Genomic DNA, 25,834 nt, shown 5'->3' with positions numbered 1-25,834 from the left:
AGCAGGTGAAGTGTAAACCACCCCAGAGCACCAGGAGGAGCAGGTTGGAATAGCAATGGAAGACTTTCTCCTGTAGGAGATGGAAGTGCCATCACCTGACGTTGCATGCTAGCCAGGGAGGTTTGCTGCATGCCAGAGTTTCAGTCCAGAGCTGCAGAACCTGGTCCAGTCCTTGCACTAATATCCCTGCTATTCTTCTCTGTGGACACCAAGGATACCATCAGAGACCTGGAGGCAAAAGCATGAGGGCCCAAGTGTTTATCTTCCTCACTTCTGCTGGTGGATGGCTTGATGAGGACTGGATAAGTTCTACAGGTTAACAAGTGGTTGTGCAGCTGCTGTCCACCATAGGGATTTGCTTTTCCTAGTCATAGGATCATCTTTTGAGGGGGAAGACTGCTAGGAAGAGATGGGATCCACCTGACCAAGTTGGACAAGGAAATCATTGCCAACAGCCTGGCAAACTTGGTGAGGATAGCTTTAAACTAGGAATGAGTATTGATGGAGAGGTTTAGTTTCAAACAAGAGAGGAAGTGATGGCCTAGGCTGGCAAGCAAGAAGAAGGTGATGTGAATAAGAGCAGCAAAACAGTGCAGAAGTTTGCATCTAATTAAGGCATGGTAATATATGCATGCAATTAAGGGTGTGTTAAGAAGACAGGATTATGGGAGAAGCATTCACACCTTTTCTAAATTACTCTACATTTTTCTAAATCACACAACTGACTGCTTCTCTGAAGTGCCTATACAGTAATGCATGCAGTATGTGGACCAAACAGAAGAAATTCAAGGCCCATGAGCTGTTGTTGGGTAATCATTGCAATCACAGAGGGGCAGTGGGATAGCTCCCAGCACTGGTGTGCTTCCATGGCTTGATATAGGCTCTTAAGGATGGACAGGCTGGAAGGGTGGGAATGAAGAGGAGCTGCCCTCTGTGTGAGAGAGCAGGGAGGTCCAGGACCTGCCTCTGTAGTGGCCATTCTTAGTTGTCTTCCTGCATCAAAAAGATGGCAGAGTATGGTTCCATTCATCAGCCTCCCTCTCAGATCCTCAAATGGGTATCTGCCATGCTGAGGCTGAGATGCTTAATGCCTCCTTAATCTTAGTCTACTAAATAAAACTCAGAAATCCCAAGTCCTTGAAGCTAAGAGGAAGGTCTGCGCCAGTTGTTTACCCTGTGTGATCTGGAAAACTTCCAAGGATGGAGACTACATTACTTCTCCAGGCAATTTGTTTCAATATGAAATTTGTATGTATTTTATATGTGATTACCCTCATGGAAAAAATGGTCTTGTCTTACGTCTAGGCAGAAAGGCAACAAGAACGGCTGTTACAGGTATGTCCACAGCAAAAGGAAAGCTGGGAAAAATGTGGGCCTGCTGGGACATGCAAAAGACTAAGGTATCCCAAGGCCCTGAAACATACAGGAAAGTCTGTAGGAAGAAAGTGTTACCCATGGAGAAGGAACAGTTTAAGGAACATTTAAATAAATTGGAAATGTGCAAGTCCATGGGACCTGACGGCACTTACTCACCCAGGCTGTGTGACCTGGCTGATGTCATTGCTGGGTCACTCTCAATAATCTTTGAAAGTTTGTGGTGATGGAGGGAGTCCCTAGGACCAGGAGACTGCAACTGCTGCTCTTCTCTTCAAGGAGTGCAGAGAGGGAGAAGTAGAGATGTACAAGGCAGTCAGCCTCACAGAATAAAAATTTAAGAGCTTCTCAGTGCATGTCAGATGATTACTGGCAAGAGGGATCATCTTAACCTTGAATCAATGGCAGAAAAATGCTCAATACTTGTAAGCTTCAGTTCAGTGTCAGTGTGTAAGAAATAAAGCATGGACCATTACAGTGAGAATAATGAGCTCCTGGACAGTTTAACCTAGAAATAAGATGAATACTATGGTACCAGAACGTCTTCAGTTAAAATTAGGCATTTCTGTAGAATTATGCTGGATCTTGGCTGACCTCAAAAGCTGGTTGCTCCATGTGAAGGAACTATAGTGAACTCAAGCAGTAGAGCAGTATGGAAAGCATGATCTTCCAACTCAGACTGAAGTTATGGATATGTCTGATAAAATTTGATATGCTGGTTGTTATAAACTGACAATTTATTGTTACTTGATTTTGCCCTGTAGATCTGTGTGGACCTTGAGTGCTTTTTCGTAAGAACTACAGATCAAAAGAAGTATTAGCCTGCAAGCCACTATCTTAGTTTCAAATGTAAATTTCTCATTTAGAGCATAGACTTTGTTTTCAACACTGCTTTAACCTGTGGGTCTATTTTTCTTGGAGAAAAAATATGTTGTAAAGGTTAGTAGACAATACAGACCATTTTTCTTTTTGTGATCTCTTATGTTTTAACTGAGACTTTGAGTGATTGATACAGCTAATATAGAAACATCATTCACACTCCTTGTGAGTTTTGTGGGTGGTATACCATTAGCTGCAATTACAGATTAGCTTTTGCTACTAGATTCACTTTGTGTGCATGCATATGAGAATTTATATAATCCAGTGTGGTCTCTGTCTTTTCAAAAAGTTATGCAAATAATCAATGTAGTTACCTGCATAGCAGTATAAAACTTAATGTGTGTATCACATTTTTTAAGAAAATCCTCTGTGGGTTGTTTTTTTTTTCTGCTCCTGTCTTGGTATGAGAGAAGTGTCATGACCCTGCTTAATGCAGCAAGTTGGAATTGAAAATAAGTTTAAGTTCTGGGGTTTTTTGTTGTTTTTAATCATACAGAGGTGCAGATGCAAAAATTAACAATTTTTCTCGCCTGGAACCCACACTTCACCTCCTTGGTGTGCAGTTTAATGAGAATATGGCCCAAGACATCATGACAAGACAGCATGGGGCTGCAACAAAGCTTTTATATGAATTGTATATTGCTTTAGAAAAAAAGAGGAAGGCAAAGCTCACTGGAGTAGCTGTGGGAGCAATGAGACCTGCAGCAACTGCAAAGCTTACATCTACTGAAAGTGGAAATCAAGAGGTAACTAACTGTGTCTGTTTTGTATAAATACAAAAAAGATAGCATATTTACATGTATCTTTCAAGCGTGTTATGTGCTTTCCCTCTTTACTTTGTAAATCTCCTATTCAAAACCCAATACTTACAAGAAAAAGAAACAGTTCTTTGCTATATCTTATACAGTGGGTTTGCACAGCTTATCAGGAACTCAATAGGATATTGATCTTCTCTGTTCTGTGTTTCTTTGTTTTGGTTCATTCTGTCTTACCTGCTCTGTTTTCAAGCTTTCTCCAGACTTAAAATATTATAGCAACAAAAGCTAGTTGGTGTTCAGCAGCTGCCTTTTTACTCATTTGATGAGTACAGATTGGAGACTGCATTGCGGTCTAGGTATCAACTCAGACTAATTTCCCCTCCAGGAAACCTATTTATAACTATGTTCAGCTCTGTGCCACAGTGGTTTGATTCATTCTGTTGCATGTCTCTCCATATATTTGTACTGCGCTCCATTGTGCAGCAACCATATGCTGAGAAATACAAAAAGAGAAAAATAAAGGGGAAAAGAAAACATCTAAGAGGAAGTCAGTGTTGATGTGGTAGGTTCTGTTTTCAGTAGTAATATTCACTATATCCAGACCATTATTTGTTATCAGGATGAGGAGTTTTTAAGAAGCTACATATCATGAATTAAATTAAGCTGGGAGAAATTTCACTTTTTTTCTGGCACTATTTCTGAAAAATGGCCTTCAAGCAGATGTTTACCAACAAGTGCAAAGATAGTACCGAAAAGTCAACGTATCACTTCACCTGTAGAGGGATAGCTTTAAGGAATTGAGCAACTGAGAGTAGGTCCTGTCTTTAGACAAGTTCAGAATGACATTTGAATCATGGAATAGGAAGGTTGAGAAATAGAGAGAGAAATAGAGGTTGGAAAGAGCCTCTGGAACTCAGTTTATCCTCCCTGCTCCAAGCAAAGACAGAAATAGCAGATTCCTCAGCACCTTGTTCAGTGTGGTTTTGAATATCTACAAAGCTGGAGACTTTCAGTAAAGGAACGCTTCCTTACCTCCCCTGGTGCAGCATGGGACAATCCTGTGACTATGGATGGCTGTGGTCTGTTCAGAAAGGACTGCTGGGAGCAAGAGGCTGAGGGTTTGCTCTGTATATCAAGACGTTGATTGGATATAAATAGTTGTCTCTGAGGGAGAGACATGAGTCTCAGTCTATACATGAGCAGGCTGAAAGCCTGTGAATCAGAGACCAAAGCAAAAAATTGAACCCTGTGGCTGGTGTTTGCTACAGTCTTCCTGACTAAGGCAGGCCTATTGGACAAAGTCTTGCTCCAGCTACAGGAGGCATAGTGCTCGCAGCCTCTTGTCCTGCTGAGGGTCTTCAACCTCCCCAACGTCTGCTGGGAAAGTAGCACAGGGAGCTGTAGGCAGTCCAGGAAACTCCTGGAATGGAGGATAACCTCTTGAGCCAGGTAATAGACAGCCCGACCAGAGGGGATGTGATATTGGATCTGATGGTCACCAGTATAAAAAATGTAGCTGCAGACATCAAGACTGGAGGCAGCCTGGGCTGCAGTGATGGTGGTGGTGCATGGGTTGATGGTGTTTTAGTTCTGATGTATCAGATAAGGAGTAAAGGTAGATCCCTGAACTTCAGGGAAGCAGACTTCCAGCTCTTTAGGGAGATAGATCACCTGAGAGGCTGCCCTCTGGGACAAGGGAGGAGAGCAGAGGTGGCAGATCTTTAAGGAATTCTTCCGTAGTGAGCAAGAGCTAGCAATCCCCAGGAACAAGAAATCAGGCAATGAAGACAAGAGACTGGCATGGCTGAGTTAGGCAACTTCTGGGAAAACAAACACACAGGCAGCTGAAGCTGGGGCAGTGAGCTGAGTAAGAGTATAGAGATGAAATATCATTGCAGGGATGGAGTGATAAGGCCAAGGCAAAGCTGGAACTGAACTTGGGAAGGGACACAAAAAATAACAGGAAGAGCTTCTACAGGTATGTTAACCAGAAAGGAAGGCCGATAAACAATGCTGGCAAACTGGTAACAACAGACGAGAAGAAGGCAGAGATGCTCAACTTTTTTTTTTCTTTATTCTTCCCTCCTCAGTCCACAACATCTTGAGTGGAAGGACAGGAGGATGGGAACTAGGGGACAGGTTCATGAAGTGGGCCCATGGAAACATGATGAGATTTTACAAAGACCAAGTGCTGGTGCTGCACCTGGGTAAGAACAACCCCTGGTACCAGCCCAGGCTGGGCATTAACAACCTCAGAGCAGCCCTGCCCAGAAGAGCTTGGGGGTGCTGTGGGTGAGAGGCTGCACATGCCCCGGCCATGGCACTGCCAGCCCAGAGAGCCAAACGTGTCCTGGGCTGCATCCAGAGCCCCGTGGGCAGCAGGGCAGGGAGGGGATTCTGCCCCTCTGCTCTGCTCTGCTGAGACCTACCTGGAGCACTGCATCCAGAGCTGGGCTCCCAGCACAGCAGGGACAGGGACCTGCTGGAGTGAGCCCAGAGGAGGCTATCAAGATTATTAGAGTGATGGAGCACCTCTGCTATGAAGAAAAGCTGAGACAATCAGGATTGTTCAGCCTGGAAAAATGAAGGTTTCAGGGCTACCTAATTGCAGCCTTCCATTACCTGACATAACTGCAGAGAGCCTGCAAGAAAGATGCAGAAAGACTTTTTATGGGGGCATGGAGCAACAGGAAATGGGAGGCTGCCTTCATACTGGAAGAAAGTAGGAGGTAGTAGTAGTAGTAGCAGTATCTAGTAGACTAGATATTAAGAGAAAATCTTTACTGGGGGGGGTGAGGCACTGGCACAGGCTGGCCAGAAAAGTTGTGGATGACCCATCCCTGGAAGTGTTAAAGGCCAGGCTGGATGGGACTTTAAATAAGCTGGTCTAGTTGAAGCTGTCCCTGCCCAGAGCAGGAGGCTTGGAACTAGGTGATCTTTAAAGTCCCTTCCAATCCAAACCATTCTATGATTCTGTTCCACATGTCCTCTCACTGGATACCAGGGACAAGAGTACAGCATCTCCCTCTGTGCTTCCCCTCCAGAAGAAGCTGTACAGAGCAATGAGGTGTCCTTTTCTGTCAACTAAACAAAATTTGGTGTCATTCAAGTTCAAATCTCTGAGTTCTTTTCTACCAAGCTGGTCCTGATTTTCAGTTTCAAAATGTTGGTATGTTTTTCTGTGTACATTAACAGAGAAAAACACAAGGATCTCAAAATTGCCATATCTTAATATGTTTACTGCTGTTACTGACTCTTCACTGCTGGATGTTTAACATTTGAAAACTGTAGTGCCACATCAGGATGAAACAAAATCCAAGATGCTAACAGATAAGAGAGCTTTGTGTGCATGTTGCAGAGCAGCTGAGAGCTCAGAACCTCCAAGAAGAGCAAGGAGCCCAAGACACTGAAAAAGTCACTACTTATTTTTGTAGACTTCTGAAGAAGTATTTTCTGAAGGCTATGTGCTTAATGAATTAATTAAAACCAGTGTGAAGGCTTCCTGATTCTGTGCAACACATCCATGTTTATAGAAGAACAAAGGAAAGAGCTGTGCATGGAAATAAAGCCAATGTACTCTTACGAGACCTTAAAAACCTTCCTATTTAAAAATTACTTCATCTTAAGTTGAGAGTATTTGAATATTGTTAAGCATGGAAAATATTTATAGATTTGAAGGCAAAGTGTACATATCACAACGTTTATGCATTTGAGATGTCCTTGCAGAAGAGTTTTGTATAATTCTTCTTTTGTGAAGAAAAGATGAAGCATTGTACAAAAGCAGGAAAATGACAGGAGAAGGGCATCTATAGTGGGTTTGGTCTCAGAATATTTTGTACTTTTGTGTAGCTATTCTGATGATGTAAAAAAGGAAGAAGACATTACTTTAGACATGGGAACACTCATGCAAAGCAGAGTTTAGAGGAAATGGCCAGGTATCAGGGTATTGAACCACACTGACGAAGTCATTGACTAATTTGATATCTATTTTATGTGTCTAATGAAGGGAGAGAGTCTTGCTGTGGTTATTTAGCTGTTCTATTGCCACTACATGAACAAGAATGGCAAAAAAATGCCCCTTCATGTATCTAGACAAGAATATGCAAGCAAAAAAAAATTCAAAATTTTAACATTTTAAAAGAAAATTCTTGAATACCTCATTTGATGTATTATATTTTTTAACTATCTTGACTTTTTTGTATAAAAACTATTTTTTCTTCTTTATTCCATCTTTACCTGCCTGCATGTCTGGTGCACTTTAAATGAGTGTAGTTTATATGATTGTTACTTCTTGATCATCTGTGCTAGTGTTACCTAATCTGTTACCTAATGGTATTCTCAGTTTCGGTTCCAGGAAACTGGTATTCTCATTTTCTGTGCTATATTCAGACCTGAAACCAGTACCTTACTAGAACTAGAATACAATGAAAGCCCTTAAAAGTCTATGAAGCACTGCTCATCTGCTCAAGTCTGGAGCCTGATAATCTCTTCTAGTTTTTTCCCGGAAGATAATTTTCAGCTTAATTATATTTGCTTCATATCAGCATTACATAGGAAGGAGACAAAATGAGATAATGGCCAGGATTCAAACAGATGTTATACAGATTCAAAAACAACCATCAAGACCCACCATAAAGTCTTTTGAAGCCAAAAGATTCTTAAAGAAGAAGAACGAAGCAGAGGTAATTATCATCTGTATTGTTTTAATGCTAATTACATTAACTCAAAATCCACCATTTCTGGGAATATTTTTGGTTACAAATACTGTACTTGCACCATCCAAAAGCTGCTGACTGTCAAAATTATATAAATTCAACCACTGAAAATTGGGCTGAATATTTACACAATTATGGTTTTGCAGGTTTTTTAAAATAAGAATTGTATTGATGTAAGAGAAATTTCGTATTGAATAAATACCATAGATAGGTAGTAATTTCATTGCTGAGAGTAGCTGTCTACTAGAAAGAATACATTAAATAAAAACATTAATGTTCCATTTTTATTTGTGCATGATAACATTTTGCACCATGTTTGAACTGTTCTATAACACACTATGAAACTGTCTGCTTATTAAATGCTAGTAAAAGCTGAAATTGACAATAACCTTAAATCAAACTAAGAGAGATGCAGAAATTTAAAAAAATTCTGCATTATCTAGTACCAAAAAATTAATGGATTGTAATCCAAGTTCATGGATTGTATTGTCATTAGTTGTAAAAAGCAACTATTACTGCTTTTTACAACTGGGTAACAGTAACAAATGTCTTTAAATCTAGAGTTTAGTAACCTATAGTAGGACAGTTACTTGAATAACTGTTAGGGATACATTCAAGCTACTAAATCAAAAGCAGATCATATTCCAGAGTATCTTGTTTCAAATCCCCATATGGTGAGATTTCCATCCTCTGCTAGAGCCCTATGCAAAATCAGAATTATGCTGCAGAAAGAACGGCTGTAAAATTCTAGGGTTTTCTGGCTGGTGGAGGTAATTGTAGCTAGAAAAGGGGAAGAGGGGAAGGAAGTGAAAGGTGAAAAATGGAAATCATCTTGCCTTTATTCTTGGTGTAGCTGATGCTTAAAATATTTTCAGTGTAAGCATTTCTGTTGTACTAACATGACATAAAAGTAATTCCCTAGTACTTTCTCTATTGAACCTTCTTTATGTTGCTTTGTGAAGAGAAAGCAAACATAAAATTCTGTGTTACTTCTTCAGAATGTATACAAGGAGATAGAAAAGTTTGAGAAGTCTATGACAGGAAATGCCTCTGCAGTACACAGCCACAGGTAAGATTTGGATGTTGAATTGTTAAGAAAGGCAGGATCCTACCCCAGGTGGCTGCTATGTAGACAGCTACTTAGAGAAAGAATAATGTTTCATTTAGTTTAAACTGTGATTATCCTTTGAATGAATGCTACACTAGCACTGATTTCAGGTCCAACACGGTTGCAGTGTCTTTAAGTTACCTTTTGTTGTACTGTGAGGGGACAGCTCAAGCTTCCTTCACTACTTTTTGCCATGTCTGCAGCAAGGAAAGACTCAAAATACGTCTTTTCTCTGTTCGTTTTAGTCATTGGATCTGTAAGGTCTGTTATCCTTGCAGCAAGATAGGAATGGTTGTGAATGTGCATACACACTAACACATTTCAAAGGGAAAAGAAGTAACTTTTATCCTGAAACTTATCTGTATTTTGATTTATTTGTGAATAATTGCAAGTAATTTTCATTCTGTCGCCCTTGGTGATATGTATGCCCTACTCAGAAGATGTGACACTCATGCATACTGCTGTGGATATTTCTGTATGTAAACCTGTGATTAATAGCTGCAAAACTACTCAGAGTGCATGGCTATATTGAGGAGTAACCCAACTTTCTTTGGCATTCTATGAGCCATCCTAATTTCCTTTTTCTGTGGAATTCAGCTTTGTATTGACAAAGAAACTAATGATTAGTTGGCCCAAGTCAGTGCTGAAAACTTCCTCTGGACCTAGTGGACATTGTCAGGAAGTAGCCACAGAGCCCGCAGAGTGATGTTCTACATTTGTTAGACTTGAACATAACCATACAGGCATCTGTGTGAAAAGACCCTTAAGAATGGTAATTCCACTCTTTCTTTTTTTTCAATCAGTGATATGCAAGAATTATTGCGAACACAGAAGTTTCAAGAAACAAGTCTAGAAAGTATACCACAGATGAGAACTGAGCTGCTAAATATTTATTCAGATGATGAATTTATAAAGAAAATTCAAAAACGTGTACAGGAAGATATATTTGCTAGAGAGCAACGAGCAAAGAGACGACGAAAAATGCTAGTGGATCAGTTAGCAGCACATGAGGCTCAAGAGGTGGGAAATTGTATTGTATAAAATGAAGTACATAGTCCATCTGTATTTAATTAGTAATCTAAAATGTGCTTACAAATATGAAACAAGTACTTCTGGAAAGCTGAATAAAATTTGAAGGGAATAGAGGGACTTATACACACTTATGTCTGAATATCTCTGTTAACCCTTGAAAAATATGGAAGGTTGTCTGTTCTTTATCACCACCCTTATGACATACACCATACTTTTAAACTTAAAAGAATAAAATTAAGGCAACTGAACAAAGGTTATTAAAAATCCATTGCAGACCTGCCTTCTATTCCCTGTGTCCTTTCCCAAAAGTTGAACAGCCTATGCTATCAAAATGTATACTGGTTCTAAAGAAGATTCATATTTAAAAACAACAAAATATGGCATTCCTTGTTTGAAAACCTTTATTTACAAATGTGTCATATGAAGGTTTTGATCTGGACTGATGAATTCTGAAGTGTTTGTGCTGGGTGATACAAAGAATCAAAATTTTATTTGTAGGTCAGAGATTTCTTGTTTGATGTGTTATGAAATACAAGATAAGTCTCTGGAGAATGTCTGTGTTGTGTCTAAAAATGAATGTTGCAGACCATTACATTTGAATCCTGTACCATAAAGCACAAGTTTTTTAAGGTTCTTCTTCATACATTCCTCCTTTAAAAAGCAGCTTTTAAATTACTAATTTCACAGATTGTCTCATTTATAATGATTCTATCCAAACACAGCCTTGTAACTTACTAGGTTTTTTTGATTTCTCATTATTTTTTATTTCAGTATTTCCCTGTGAGTCCTTATATGTGTTGAACATATATAGCTGAGCCTATCTCTACTGCTAATACTAATAATACTAGTAATAATAATATCTCATAATAGTAGCATTTTGGATGTGTAGTATCTCTGAAAATATGAGCTAATGCATGTATATATATTTTTAAGCCTTGGCACCAAATGTCTGTAGATTTTTTGGAAATGTTAAAAAAAGTTTGTTGGGGTCAACATCTGGAAGTTAGATGCTGCTCAATGTCTATCTCAGACCTATATTCTTGAAAAACACCAGTAGTGACTTGTAAGTCCTTCTCTGTATATATCCTCTCTCCGAGTTCTTATTCAAAGAGATTTATATCATGTTCTTGTTGATACACATAGGCCATGAGGAAGTTTTGCCACCCACTTGCCTGAAATCACTGCAGTCCCAAAACTTGCTCTTTAAGCACTCTCAGCTCTTGAAGCCCCAGCAGTGTGGACCACTGATTCTGGAAGCCATGGCTACTGGTCTCCAGAGAGGCTCCAAATCAAGTGAAAACTAGCAGTAGTGTTCCTAGTTTCCCAGGAAGAAAAATCAGCTTAGCTGTATGAGCAATTGAAATCACAGACTGCCGGGACTAAAAGGAAAGACAAATTAGCATTTGACTGAAACAGTAATCTGACCATATCAGAGAATATATTTAGTGGTAATTTGGTTCTAAATTAACAGAGGAAAAACTGTTTTGTTGGAACTTCGTGAGATTTCAGACATTAGATGTTACTTAAGAGAAGTGGGAAGCAAACAGATGTGTTTTCTTTTAAAAATGAATGAATATAGAAAATAGTTCAAGATTGCTTTTTCCATCTATTAAATATTGAACCCAAAGAGGTTTATTGACTGAAATTGCAGCTGTTTATATGCACTCAGGTCTGAGTTTTACCTCCACTGCATACATTTTGAACATGGCATGGGATCATTTAGAGTGGAAGGAATTTCTTCCCTTCATAGTGCTGTAATGTGTTTCATATCCATATTTATAAAATATATATTTTATAAAAGTTTATTAAAATAATCTTGTTCGATTTTTTTTTAAGCAAGTTTTTTTTCCCCCCTTTTTTTTTTTTTTTTTTTTTTTTTTTTTTTTTTTTTTTTTTTTTTTTTTGGTACACTGCAAGGTGGAGCTTTGGAGAGAAAATACTTTACAATTACATGACAGTACTCTAGGTGGAGCACAGCATGATGCCAGTCAAATTTTCTTGGGCAGGTGTTGAAAGTATTTGACAGTTGTCTTCATCCCAACTGAACCTTTATCCACCATTTCAACAAATTATTGGTGATTTTTCAATGCTCTGTTCAGATTTTATGTCTCTGATTAAAAAAGTTATCAGAGATAATTTATTATCAGCAGTAAATCGAGAACATAAAAATGGGAGGAGAAAGAAATCGTTACTAGCTTATTACTTGTCAATCAGATTTGTGTGTGCTAAGCTCCAAGTTTTGGTCATAAAATGGTCATTTATGACTGCACAACAGCACAAAATTGTCTCACTTGTAGTAAATCAAACGGAAATAGAAAAATAGAAGAACATGATATAGTAACTATGTATGAACAACATGAAACATAAACACATTAATGTTTGGCCACTGGATGCCACTGTTGTCTTAAGTAGGTAAACTGAAAAAAACATCTATTATACTTTCTTAATAGCAATTTTTCAAAGTGTTACTAAGTTGTCCCATTTGTGGTATTTATGATTTCTTCAAGCACTTCACAGTTCTCTGTGAAGATGTTAATACAAAATGTTAGGTCAAATACTTTTTCTACAATTTTTATTTTGTGTCCTTGTATGTTCAGAAGTTTCAAAACTTGCCAGCCTTTGGCTTGAGCACTTTCTGCATTCCTTTTTGTGTGAAAGATAGCTACTAATGCTGCACTCCTCCATCCAATGAGGATCCTTTTTGAAAATATGAGTTTGGAGTTTGATGTTATGAATCCTTATTTATCTGTTGTGTAGTTTTGAGTTAATTGCCTTTTTTGTTTTTCTTGTTCCTCAAGAATTTTCTACTGCATCTCTTTACACCTAGTGAGCATGCCAAGTATTTGATCCCTTCAAATATTGAAGTTCTCTGTTTTCTACTGAAAATCTGTTTTGTCTGCTATGAAGTGTTCTAAAGGAGCATCTTCCAATTTCCTTTATGAAGAGGAAATTCACCTAGAGAAGGTGTTTTAATTTCTCACTGGACCAACTGTTTGCTCCATTCAATTGATGGTTTGAGTATGACAAATGACCACTCTGTTAGGGTGGCTCCTTCAATTCCCTGCAAAAAAGGATTTTAACATCAGTTTTCCACTGGTGAAGGTTTATTACTGCTGTAATGATCAGTGGTTGAGGGCAAGCAGCAACTAATGAAAAAAATTAAAGATATTTACTTGCAATAGGAAGTAAATTATGTAACCTCTGCTCTTCTTTGAAATCTTAATTGAATTACTAAGTGTCATGAAACAGTGGATAGAATTGAGGCAGAAAAGGGCACTGTACCTCCTGTTAATGCCTTGAGCTCATGAAAGTAAGAGAAAATGACAGATTAACTCTTCAACAGGCAGCACTATTTTATCACCTGAGCTGTATTAATTCACATGGGGTGAAGTTGTTATGTCTGCATTGTTTTCCATTTCAGTTGGATGTATGATGGTAATTCCCTCCTTAGACAATTTGCAAATAGTACACTACAGATAAAGAAAAAAACAAGACACATTTAAAATTAGATCTTCATTTAGTGAAAAGCTTTGTAGAGAGATAATATAGCATCCAGGTGATCTATGATTAAGGCCTGAGATGAGTGCACATTTGTCACTGGGACAGTCTTGAGACTCAGTGCTAAGAAAGCAGAGGGCACAGCCCATATTTTGGCTAAAATAAGGAAAGTGTTAAGATATTTATATATTATTTTAATATTTTCAAGTCACCAGAATTTAATTAGAACATACTTTATTCCCAGCACTTGTGAAGGGAAAGAAACTTTACAGATATGGAAAGAGATTTGCTTGTTTGTTTGTTTCGCTTCTCCCCAACATCAATATTAAATATCTAAATTATTTAGAAAGTTATTCTCTTATTATTGCAACTGCAACAGTCATGCTTTGCATTAGAATTCTATTAAAGGTATCCTGGCTCCATTGTACAGGACGGATTTAGACCTTTTCATAGATTTTTTTCATAAATAATGTCATATGCAATCAAGTTGGATTTTTCATGTATAGGTGAAGTTACATAAGGTGCTTTGCCCTCTCTGTCACAGACAGCTGATGAAAAAATAAACCAGATTGAAAGAAAATAGAAGTGATACTTTATTTTGGTGTATTTTAGTTTTTTTTTTGTTTTGGTTGTTTGGTTTTTTTAAATTACTACTAACTGACTTTACTTGTGCCTCTGTTTTTAGGAGAATGAATTTAAGATCTTCAAATCAGATCCCAATTTAAGTGCTTAAATTTGAATACATTTCATAGCAGTTTTGATGCATCAGAAGCAAATATTCAGCAAATCAGAAATTTCCTCTAGAATTCTGCTGTAGCATTGGTATTTGGCAGTGATGCTTATAAGGCAAGCTGATGTTTTTGTTCAGGACTCAAAAGGAGTTTTGGACTGTGATAGTAAGGCAAAACTTCAGGTTAGATTGAGCATTAATTTAGATACCAAGAAAAGTCTGGAGAAGTGTAGCAGTGAGAAGATATTATTGTGTTTCAAAAATACTTTGAAAAATAAAAACTCACAACCTTCGAAGTGTCTGTGTATACAGACCACATCTCTAGCAGTGGTTCAGATTGATTTTCCTTTAGTACCACATAGTATATTATGTTCATGTCCCAGTGAGGCCATTGGAACTATTACCCAGAAGTCTTGTATTTTGTTCGGTTTTGAATTCTTCCTCATAGTCCTAGTCTGCTGAATAGGAAAGAATGGAGAATATAATTACCCAGTTCCCCCAAAAGAAGAAAAAAATTCAAATCTGTAGAAAATAGATTGCTTAAGGATGCTGAAGATTCTGGTTGAGAATGGGGACTGGTGGATAACGGGGTCAAATTAATGATTTGAGGAAAGGGTATATGTTCAGATAAGAAGCTGTTTTTTGAAATATGCTGCAGTTTCTTTGCACGTGGGAAATAACCACATTAAAATGGAGTTAGTCTGACCAGAAGTATTTTTACTGGATATCTCAGTTAAGACATATTTTGAATTTTTACATAGTTTGTGCAAATTGTACTAATAAATATATATGAATGTTGTTCTGAATTTATCTCCCGCGTAAGCAGGTGAATGCTGTCATATGATGGCGTTCCTATTTCTCATATTAGACACTGATGAGTTTTCTAGGAAATAGTTTATCAGCTGTGCTTAGTACTATTATTTTTTTATCTTTTAGAAGGCTTACCGGGAGGAGCAGCTCATTTACAGACTAATGAAACAATCTCAGCATGAGAGAAGGATTGCTGCTCAACTCATGCACATTCGGCATGAAAAAGAGGTGCTAAGGCAAAACAGAATTTTCAGGGAAAAGCAATATGAAGAAAGACGACAGAAGGAATTCCAGGAAGCTCTTGACAGAGAAGCGGTAAAAGATTCATCTCTGATTTGCTGCAGGAGTGCTAGAGTACCTTCCTGTTACAGAATGGAATTTGTGTTAGACTTCAGGACTTTTCTAGGGACATGATGATTTAGTGATAAATATATTCTTTTGTCTTTGTTCAAAGTCACAGCTATAAGCAATAAGGATGTAACTGTAACTGTGGAACTGAGTGCATTTTGTACTGTGTTAATAGTTTGGGGGAATTTTGCTGGGAAAGAACAGCTAATCACCTGATCCAGTGAAAGGCGGGCCTGCCCACAGCAGCAGGTTTGAACTAAGTGGCCTCAATAGGTCACTTCCAAACCAAACCATTCTGTTATTCCCTGATCCTGTAATAAGGGATAAAATTGAGTAACTGAAAGTCTGATTTTTCTTCCATACTGATTTTAACTTTGTGGGAAGACATCTCTGTGTGCTGAGTTTTAAAAAGCACAGTCTCACAGAGGCTATGGGACAATAACCTAAGGTCCTCTTTCAGGAATCATGTTCTTAATTTCATTTACATATGATCTGTTAAAGTCTGTTTTTGAAAAATGCTCATTAGCTCATGAGTGCTAATTTCTGCTTTGAAGCTTTTTGATTAAAAGGACTTAAAATTCTCTGGAAAACTGCCAAGTGCTATGCTCATAGTAGGCCATATGTAATATTAGAATTTTTTTCTCCTGTCAAAAATGATCAGCAACTCCAAATCCTCCAGCACAGCTGGGATCCTATGTAATCAGCAGCTATAGCTGTTGATTACATCACCTCTTTAAGTATGCTTTCAGCCACCACCACAGGAGGTGGTGGTGGAGCACACCACTACAGGAACTACTGATGATCTTCTGCCATGATCAGAAATCTTTCAAAGATTGAACAACATCAATAATATGAAATTATTTGAAGATCAGAATCTAGTAAGATAAATTGCATATTCTAAACAGGTTGTTACACTGAAAGCTGCAATTTCACTACCCTCAAGGACTGAATATGTCTTAATCTGTTTGTCATAAAAGAAGTAATGGGTTTCTCCTTTATTTTATTCTATTTTAGAAAGCAAACAAATGGGAATTTATAGAGTGAATAAAAATGCTTAGATTTGTATATGTGTTAGTCTGCCTGCAGGCTATGCAATTGGTGAGAATCGAGCTGGTTTTGTTTCTTAAGTTAATTTTCATTTTTGAGACTGTGTGTCTATGCATTTTCATTTTCATTGCAGTCTCAAATTTTTTCCTTAAAAACAATTCTAGGCTCTTGCAAAACAAGAAACTATTGATAACAAAGAACAAATAACCAGAGAAAGAGAATACCATGAGAAAATTGCTGCTGAAAGAGCTCAGGCACGCTACAAAAAGCATTATTCTATATGTTGGGAAATGATATGCCAAATCATTGATATGTCAACAAAAGTAGGAGAATATCGTCAGCTGACGAACAAGTGAGTATGTAGCTGCTAGGCAAAAATAATAGCTGTTAGGTAGCTGTTAGGCTGCATTAATGAGACTGGTTTAAGCCTTATAGAAAATTATGTAGTTTCTCAGATATTTTATATGGCAGCTGCAATTCGTTTGTATGTGAGAATGGTAGCATTGTTTTTGTGTGAGGATTGACTGGTGTGTAATACAGAGTGAACTAATGCTACAGCTTTAGTGTAATTTCTTGAAAACTCAACTGACTTGAATTCTTAGGAGACCAAAATCCACTAGTGCCACAGATTGTGGAACTGCTGATTTCCTTTCTTATTAACAAATTCCTTGGTTAAAAGTTAAAACTGAATGGTGCTCATCTCATCCTAGTTTGCTTCACTAGGTGAGCACTTCCTCAGAATAATACAAACAGGATGAATTTCCCAGGTAATATAAACTGCCTGTGTCCAAAGTACCTCAACTGAGCTCAGATTCTTCTGAGTCCTCCATGCTGTGATTCCCTCTTGTGACATGCCCTAACTGCGCAGGGTTTCTGAGAAGGTCCTACAAAGGCGGTAATCTCCAAGTGCTTGTGCCGTAGAAGTGTTTCAAATATCATGGAGAGGGGCGTTGTTGCTGTGGTTCTTTCATTAATATTCAGTGATTTGATTGTGGGTTTAGACTTACAGTACTGGAAGGTATGCCAAAATCTTATTGCTTTTTAGTGTAATTATATGTTAAAATAATAGAAGTGTAACCACATGAACTACACATGATTGTATTTCATGGAAATTATATAAATTTAGACTTATTTAGTATTTGACAAAATAGTCAGACTAGGCACACAGTTTAGTGAAATTACTAACTAAAGAAAAAGTTTAATACATATAATTTTGAATTAATTTTGACTTTGAGGAAAAAATATTCTATAGGTATTTTTGGCAAGAGGAGGCTTTACACCACAAAAGGAAAGAATATTTTGGGGCAGGGAAAAGTAGCGATAGCAAAACTGTTACTACGCAGCTCTGCTAGCCAAATGTTGTGTGATGACACATTTGTGAAAACACTGAAGCCTACAAGCTGTCATAAAAGCAAACAAACACCTATAAAAGGCTGTAATAATTACAGAATGCATTACAAACCATAACTAGTATAGCATATGCTTGTTTCATGATTGGAATTCTTGTAAATTTGGATACACTCTTGTCAAATATCCAACCCTCTAACTTTTAGTTTAAAACTCTTTTTTTTTCTTTTTCATTTTTTCATTTTTCATTTTTATGCAGCCGTGTTCCGCTAAAACTGATGCTGGATTGGAAAGAACTTTTTTTTAATGGAAAACCAATATATGAACAAGCCTCAATTCAACCTTTGCCAGATGAACCTAGTCCAGAACAACTTGTAGAGCTGAATAAAATGAGTCTGTTAGATGAAAAAGATTATGGTGAATACAAGGTACACCAAACTGATAAGGCGTAATGGAAGATAATACACCATGCTTTTTCATAATCATAAACTTCATGTTGTGATCTTGCATTTTGTTCTATTATTGGTTTCTGTTGTCAAATTTAGACAAGGATTTTCTTTTCATTGCCTGATGTTTTATATGAAAACTGTATTTTATGTTAGTAGGAGTTATAATTCCTTTCTTATATATAACCTTTATTATATTTCTTGAGTTGTAGGATCAGCATGTTAATTGCAATGAGGTGACTTTTCAGCTAATTGGAATTTAAAGGTATAATTACTATTACCAGATTGGAAAATGTAACAGAAAATAACCAGTAAAAGCAGTAAAATGAAGTACTAGACATGTTACAAAACCTGAACTCTTAATTTCAGCAATTTTGAGTGAAAGCTTTATTGGTTTGAGTGAGCTATTTGCTTTAATACAGTAACCTTTTTTGGAAATTATTAAAAATGGCTGACATTTTTCTTAATCTTGTATTAGAATGCAAGTAAATATTTTTCAGGGTATTTTAACTTTATAAACTTTTCAATATGTCAATGTTATTTCAAAATTGAAAGATTAAGGGTTGATGATTCCCTGTTAAAATATATTATACAATTTTTTCAAAATTATATTCATAATTATATTCATTAAATCTCACTACATATTTAGACTTTTCAAGTAGCCTGGTGAGTAGAATGTGACCAAATCATGACAAATACCCAGTCTTTTTCTTTTTAGGGATTTATAACTACAATATATGTTTGATTTTTGTCCACATCCTGAGCCACTTGGTACATTTTTGTTTTGCAGTGAGTGTAGATGTTCATTATGAGTTTTTTGTGATGAATGCCAGAATGCTCAATTTACTGTAGCTTCATTTTTAACATATGCTTTTCTGATTTATCTTTTTATAAGGTCCTAATTAACAGCATACTGACTCATGTAGGAATTTTGTGATTATTTTCTTTAGTGAAAAAAGAGCTATACACAAAGTCAGCAAGGAGGACATAAAAAACAGGCAGGAAACAGAGAGCACTAATGAAAAATTAAGTTTTTCAGTCATATTTTTGTTTACATTATGAAGTCTCAGTAATCTTCTCTAAGTGTAGCATCACTGAATGTCACAAAAATTTATTGACACATTGAAGGCCTCTTTTTTCCTGCCAGGCTATTTAAAATTATTTCATAATTAATTTATTCCCAGATGTTATTCTTATGCCTTTCTGAATCATTATTAATCAAAAACTGACATCATATGACATGTGAAATTGTTGGCACCAGTTCATAATTATGTCTTCTAAAAACCTAAGGGAACAGCTAATTCTTTCAAAGTCTTGCTTCTAGATAAAAATTTGTTGGTAGGTCATTCTGACAATGTTTGTAGAGGTTTTCCTAATGTTTGTGAAAAAAGCCCAGGACAGGCAATTTGGCATCTCTCAAGAATACCTTGCCTACATTAGGCACACCAGCTAAAAGTGTCAGATGTATTTGATAAAATGCAAGAAAATGCAGTGCCATCAGTCCATTGCACATTACATATTATATTTTGTTGTAAGAATATTTTTTGAAACGACCATGTTATAAGTTGTGGCTAATCACTTAATACAACAACCAAAAGCCAAGCATAGGTTTAGGTACTGCTCAAATAATTGTCAGTTGCATTCAAGAGTGTTGACCAGGAATTACTTAACTCCTACCTGCATGCCTGAAAATGTGTTTCTGAAAGGTAAACTATTTTACCTCATGACAGGTACAGTCTAGCAATCTTCTGGCTAAAAGGGTAAGATAACTGAAAAGTGGGGAACTCATTCCACTTGTAATTAATTTTTTCTAGAGGTCTAGTACAATTTAAAGAACTGATCCATCTCTGCCTATAGGTTTAAAGAAAAGTTATTCAGATAGTGCAAGTATTTGGGTTTTTAAAGGATGTCTTTTCAATTACACATCAAGAAGTATGTTTTCTGAGAGATGATAGAGAGGGGATATGGTGCAACCCAAAAATATTTACTTTATTTATTTATATTGATTAAAAATAAGTGACTTCTAATTTTAATTTAAATTTATTTTAGACTGATAATTAAATTGTTTTTTTCTGTCTGTTTCAAAGTCAGCATTGATCATGTTCTACTAGTAGAATATATGCTATGACAATACATGGTTCAGATAGTAAATTCAGGAAAATATTGTATATTCTACCCAGAACATGAGTTCAAAACCTTATATTTGAGTAGAACTTTAGCATTGTTCACTTCTGTTGATGGTGATGAAATATTTAATTTATAGAATGACACAATTGTTTGGATTAAAGGTTTGTGAAGTTCATTTGCTTAAAGCAAGGCCAACTTCTGAGTCAGGTAAGGTTGCATTGTTTGGTCAACTTTCAATTGTTCCAAAGACAGAGATTTCACAGACTCTCTGTGCAATCTTTTCCCATGCTTTAATAGTCTCATTGTGAACCAGTTTTTTCTTCCTTTTTTTCTGTTTGGAATGTTCCTGGCTGAAACCTTTGACTTTGCCTTCAAAGCTTTGTTGTGCACCCAAAATGAAGTGACAAACTGGAATCTAATTGGAAATATTATTAATCTACATATTTCCAAAGAGCTGTTTAATATCCTCCAACCAAATGAATATCAATACAGGACTAGTGTTATTCTGCATAGTAAAATATCTTTTAGCTTCTCGCAGCATAAACTCCAGGACAGCCAGACTTTCCCAGTGCTATAAGATGTGAAACGGGTAGAGTAAAAGTACAGTTCTGTGTTCCATTCTTTGGACTACATTCTTTGTTCTTCCAGTGTGATTGTCAGTAAAATGATCTTTACCAGTAAAACCTAGTTAATCATACAAGTGATAAATTTATATTTATCTCAGAGTAGATGAACTGGAAGTTTCTTAGTATTTCCTTCTCTCAATGATGTTAGAATTTGTTTGAGTTGTTGGCTTTGGTTTGATTTTTTTTCTCTCTATTGAATGTGTGTTAGGCAAATACATATATTTGAAATCTTTATTCATTAAATTTTCAGAGCTTTAAGAGTGATACTGGGCTATAATGTTGCCCAATTTTAGAATACAGAATATTAGGATAGTGGATTTCTAATACAAAAATCTGCTACTGATTAATTCCATAGTATTGGTGAAATTATTTTTCATGTTCATGGAATTAAAAAAGTGATATAGGATTCTGTATTAAATTTGCACAGCAATGTTCTGGTAGCGTGGGGCTGCAGGGGTGGCTTCTCTGAGAATCTTCTGGAAGTTTCCCCCATGTCCAACTGAGCCAATGCCAGCGCTGACTCCAAGATGGAGCCATCACTGGCCCAGGCTGAGCCAATCAGGGATAGCAGTGGCACCTCTGTGACAAAATATTTAAGAAGAAAATAAAGGTTTTGTGCAGATGTCAGAGAAGAGAGGAGTGAAAAGGTGTGAGAGGAACAGCTCTGCAGACACTGAGGTCCATGGTGAATTACAAGGAGGAAGTGATCCATGCACCGTTGTTGAGATTCTACTGCACCCCAGGGAAGCTCATGGTGATGCAGAGATCTCCTGCAGCCCTGGAGGAGCCCACACCGAGCAGGTGGATGTGCCTGAAGGAGGCTGCGACCCCATGGGAAGCCCTCACTGGAGCAGGCTCCTGGCAGGACCTGTGACCTGTGGAGAGCAGAGCAGCCCACACTGGAGCAGGTTTGCTGGCAGGACTTGTGACCCCATGGGGGACCCATGTTGGAGCAGCATGTTCATGGAAGGCAGTACCCCATGGAAGGGACCAGGCTGGTGCTTGGTTTGTGAACAGTAGCCCATGAGAAGGACTCAGGCTGGATACACTGGTGGAGGACTGGGTCCTGTGGGAAGGACAGCATGCTGGAGCAGATGAAGGTTCCACTCTGAGGAGAAAGCAGCAGCAAAAACCACATGATGAATTGAACATAACCCCCATTCCCTGTTCTCCTGCTCTGCTGGGCAGGAAGAGCTACAAAATTTGGAATAAAGTTTAGCCTGGGAAGGAGGGAGGGCTGGGGGAATGGTGTTTGTAGGATTTGTTTTAGTGCTCACTATCCTCCTCTGATTTTGATTAATAGTAAATTCCACCAGTTTCCCCAGGTTGAGTCTGTTTTGCCCATAATGGTAACTGGTGAGTGATCTCTTCCTGTCCTTAAATCATGAACCTTTTTTTGTATTTTCTCTATGGCATCCATCCAGAGGTAGAATCACAGAATCTATGAAAATGTTTATATAAGTACTTGTCTCTCAACTAGTTATTAGTGAATGTCAATAGATATTTAATGATTATGACATAATTATAGATTTTAATAAGGTTCTATTCTAAAAACTGTTTTTATTGAGTACTATTCAAATTTCATTATTTTATGTATTTTTTATATGAATAAGTACATATATTTAGAAAGATGGAAGGCAAGATTATAGCAATATTGAGATTTGCCAATTTTTCATTTATACAGAGTATGACAGGGGAATGGAGCCCAACAGAAGAGAACAGTGAAAACAAACCTCCTCTTAATAATAACATATTGGGTCATGTACTTCGTAGACTGATGGAAATGTTCTATCCTCCAAAACCCAAATCTTCCCGTGAATTTCCTTCATTTCCCGTCAAGGGATGTGTTTTGGGAAAAATGTTTAGTGGAAAAACTACCTGTGCAAAGTTTGTTGAAAAAGGTAGAGGTTGTTTGTTTGTTTGCCTAAAATTCTTTAAAATGTTTGTGTTAAACTCCCACTCTTAAATTAAAATTGTTTGGGCAAATCCTTGCATTAGTAATTCTTGAACCTCAGATGCATCTGTATTTTGCTGGGGTTGATTGCATGTCATTCCTTTGTTATATTCCAAAATAAACTTAGAAACACTGGACCTTGAAAGTAATATTAATATTGTACTGTAATGTCAATACTTTTTCATTGAGAATTGGAAAATTATTTTGGTAAACTTCTTTGGAGATACTGGTTTTAGAAGAGACTAGCAAGATAGCTGTGCAATTGTCGATAAATACTGTGAAGTCATTACAGAGAAGAAAGAATGAAAACAATTTACATTAGAAGCCCAAATTAAATAATTAATTTAACTGCTTGTAATAGTTTCTCTGTATGTATACTCAACTCATATTGTAGCTATCTAATGTTTTTGTGTATTAGTTTGCAATATTCAGGTACTATCTGTTGGTACTCTGGTTCAGGAGGCCATTGAAGCTTTTCTTAATAATGAAATGAAAAGTGAATCCAGCATAATTTCACAGGAAGCAGAGAGTTCTGGAGACCAAAATGAGGTAAGTATATTCCCCAGTTTTGGTCTTGGCTCTAACAGGTAGAAGGGGATGAAATGTGTAAGGAAAAAAGCATGTTTGAATTTTTTTACTCAATTTCAAACCTAATTCTAAATTTTGACAGGTAAGACTGGAAGAATCAGCTTGAATTTACAGGCTTGTTTTTTCTGTAAGATGCAATTTTCATTCTAATCCATTTCCTGTCATATTTGGTACAAGGCCCAGGAGAAGTTACCAAATTCACCACCAAATCTTCTGGAGGAGCTCCAAATAGAGCCCACAACAGAACTTACCACAGGTAAGTATTTCTTGTTGCACAGATTTTCCTGTGTGTCTCAGGGGATTGGGATACCTCAGTCATTTGCATGTCCCAGCAGACATTTTCCTCAGCCCTCCTTTTGTGGAGAGATCTGCAAAAGCCCTTTTTGTTACCCTTCTGGCTAGACACAAGACAAGGCCTTTTCCCCATGAGGAAAGCCAAATACTGAAACAGATTTCCTGGAGAGGTGGTGTAGTCTCCATCTTTGTATGTTTTCCAGATCACATGGGGTAAACAACTGAGAAACCTGGTCTGACCTTATAACTGATGCCACTTTGAGCAGAAGCTTGTATTTGAACTAGGTGACATTGAGAAGTTGCTTCCAACCTGAATTTCTTAATGCTTCTACTATTCTAACAATTTTATGTACCTTCTGTATTGATTTGTTCAAAGAACAATAACAAGCCATGTACTTTTATTATTTATCTGTAATAACGAATTTCATAGTAATAGCATCATCAAACTTTATTTTAGAACCTATTTTAGACAATTGTCTTGTTGAAAAGGATCCATCCCAGCATGAAATCCAGGAAGAATTTGAATTGGATAAGGGTCAGGATGGCCTATCCAAGGTTAGTAGTCCAATTTTAGTTTCTACTTTATAAAAAGACATTAGTTAAAATGGTGAAGTCAATTAAATGGTGACACCTTTTTCATCATTTGGAACAATTGTCCATCATTCAACAATTGTCCTGTTGAAAAGGATCCATCCCAGGAAGAAATCCAGGAGGAATTTGAATTGGATAACAGTCCGAATGGCCTATCTAAGGTTAGTAGTCCAATTTTAGCTTCTACTTTATAAAAAGACATTAAAATGGTGAAGTCAATTAAATGGTGACACCTTTTTCATCATTCAGAATTACTGACATCAGTTCAAGTATTTTCTGTATTTTCTGAAATATGAAAAGGGCTTATTGTGAAAATCTGTTCTTCTGTATGATGTTTAGAGTTGTGCATCTTGTTAAAATTCTATATTTTCTTGTGAAATCTCACATTTACATAAGATGTGGTATTTTCTATGACATTTCTGAGTTAGCAAAAATGTATTTCTGATTGCTGCTGCCAAGCAGATACTTCATCCCATGACAAGGTTTCTTTTCTTTATGTAAAAAATGCTTAATTCTACAGTGATTTCTTTGGCCTACTGCTCATTCAAAATTACTTCCAGAGCTATGATATAAAAGAATCCCTGTAAAACTAATGAATTTATATGCTGTTGTATGAAATAATCAGTGGTAATGGAAATCAGAGTAAGCTGAGAACCCTTAATTAAGTGAGAAACACTTAATTTTAATTTTTTTGGCCTTTATATCCTTGGTTTTTCTATCATGTTTTTTTCAGCTTTTTTTTTTTTTTTTGAGTGTAGTCGTGGAAATCTGCTGGAGATTTCAATTAAAGTAGGCATTTTCTACAATTAAAACTATTATCCTTAATAGACCCCCCCCGCAGCTATTGAACATTGATAAATAACAGCCACTGTCCCCAATATTTAATAAATAAATAAATAGTAGGCGATATAAAATATGGAGTTATACACTTTTCAAAGACTCTTTTCAATGACTATTATGGACATTCTGAGCATACCTTGCACTCTTCCACAGCTATCTGTACGTGCCCAGCTTGGTGCTGCATCACAGAAATGGCTGAAGAACGGCAAAAATGTTCCTGATGAATTACTAATTGACATCCTATTGGAAGCCATTACGTATGAAATTGTATAGATACTTGGTTTTATCTACTCTTGTTTGGCAAAAAATTGTCTGAACTACCCCGAAGTACAGTTAGCACTTAAGTTCCTACATGAATATCATTTAAGTTGTAATACTCCCATTAGTATAGTGTAAGTTGTAAAATAGATTTTCCTATTTATTATTTCAGCAAAAAAGTTATTTGAGAAAACTTAAATTATACCTCTGAGCAGTCTCTATAGAGTGGTTTTAAAATCTTTATTTATCAAGACAGCAAAAATTGTTTGTTTCTGATTTTTTTCCCTTTAATTAGACTTGATGTTATTTTCTTCTGATTTAAAATCCATTACTTTACAGTCTAATAATATCTGTCATATTCTGTGTGCATCAGGAAATTTAACATACTGAATTAAGAATGGATGATGGTTAGAGCAAGCTGTTCTTTCAGTTTTATTATTAAGCTATCATTTCACTGTGTAATT

General features: G+C 36.8%; 1 protein-coding gene across 1 annotated transcript in view; it reads left to right on the top strand.

Annotated features, from left to right (window-relative positions):
- The window catches only part of SPEF2 (sperm flagellar 2), a 74,336-nt gene that overhangs the window by 3,474 nt on the left and 45,028 nt on the right, over positions 1-25,834 (top strand). The window contains exons 3-14 of the mRNA XM_041490207.1: positions 2,750-2,999; positions 7,556-7,693; positions 8,725-8,795; positions 9,638-9,854; positions 15,031-15,219; positions 16,464-16,651; positions 17,906-18,074; positions 22,530-22,746; positions 23,218-23,348; positions 23,571-23,643; positions 24,139-24,236; positions 25,266-25,369. Coding sequence (XP_041346141.1) covers positions 2,750-2,999; positions 7,556-7,693; positions 8,725-8,795; positions 9,638-9,854; positions 15,031-15,219; positions 16,464-16,651; positions 17,906-18,074; positions 22,530-22,746; positions 23,218-23,348; positions 23,571-23,643; positions 24,139-24,236; positions 25,266-25,369 — 1,845 coding nt within the window. The remainder of the gene's footprint in view (positions 1-2,749; positions 3,000-7,555; positions 7,694-8,724; positions 8,796-9,637; positions 9,855-15,030; positions 15,220-16,463; positions 16,652-17,905; positions 18,075-22,529; positions 22,747-23,217; positions 23,349-23,570; positions 23,644-24,138; positions 24,237-25,265; positions 25,370-25,834) is intronic.

This window comes from Pyrgilauda ruficollis, unplaced genomic scaffold (genome assembly GCF_017590135.1).
Source record: "Pyrgilauda ruficollis isolate IOZ18807 unplaced genomic scaffold, ASM1759013v1 scaffold120, whole genome shotgun sequence".
NCBI lineage: Eukaryota > Metazoa > Chordata > Aves > Passeriformes > Passeridae > Pyrgilauda > Pyrgilauda ruficollis.
This window is presented reverse-complemented; position numbering and strand designations above follow the sequence as displayed.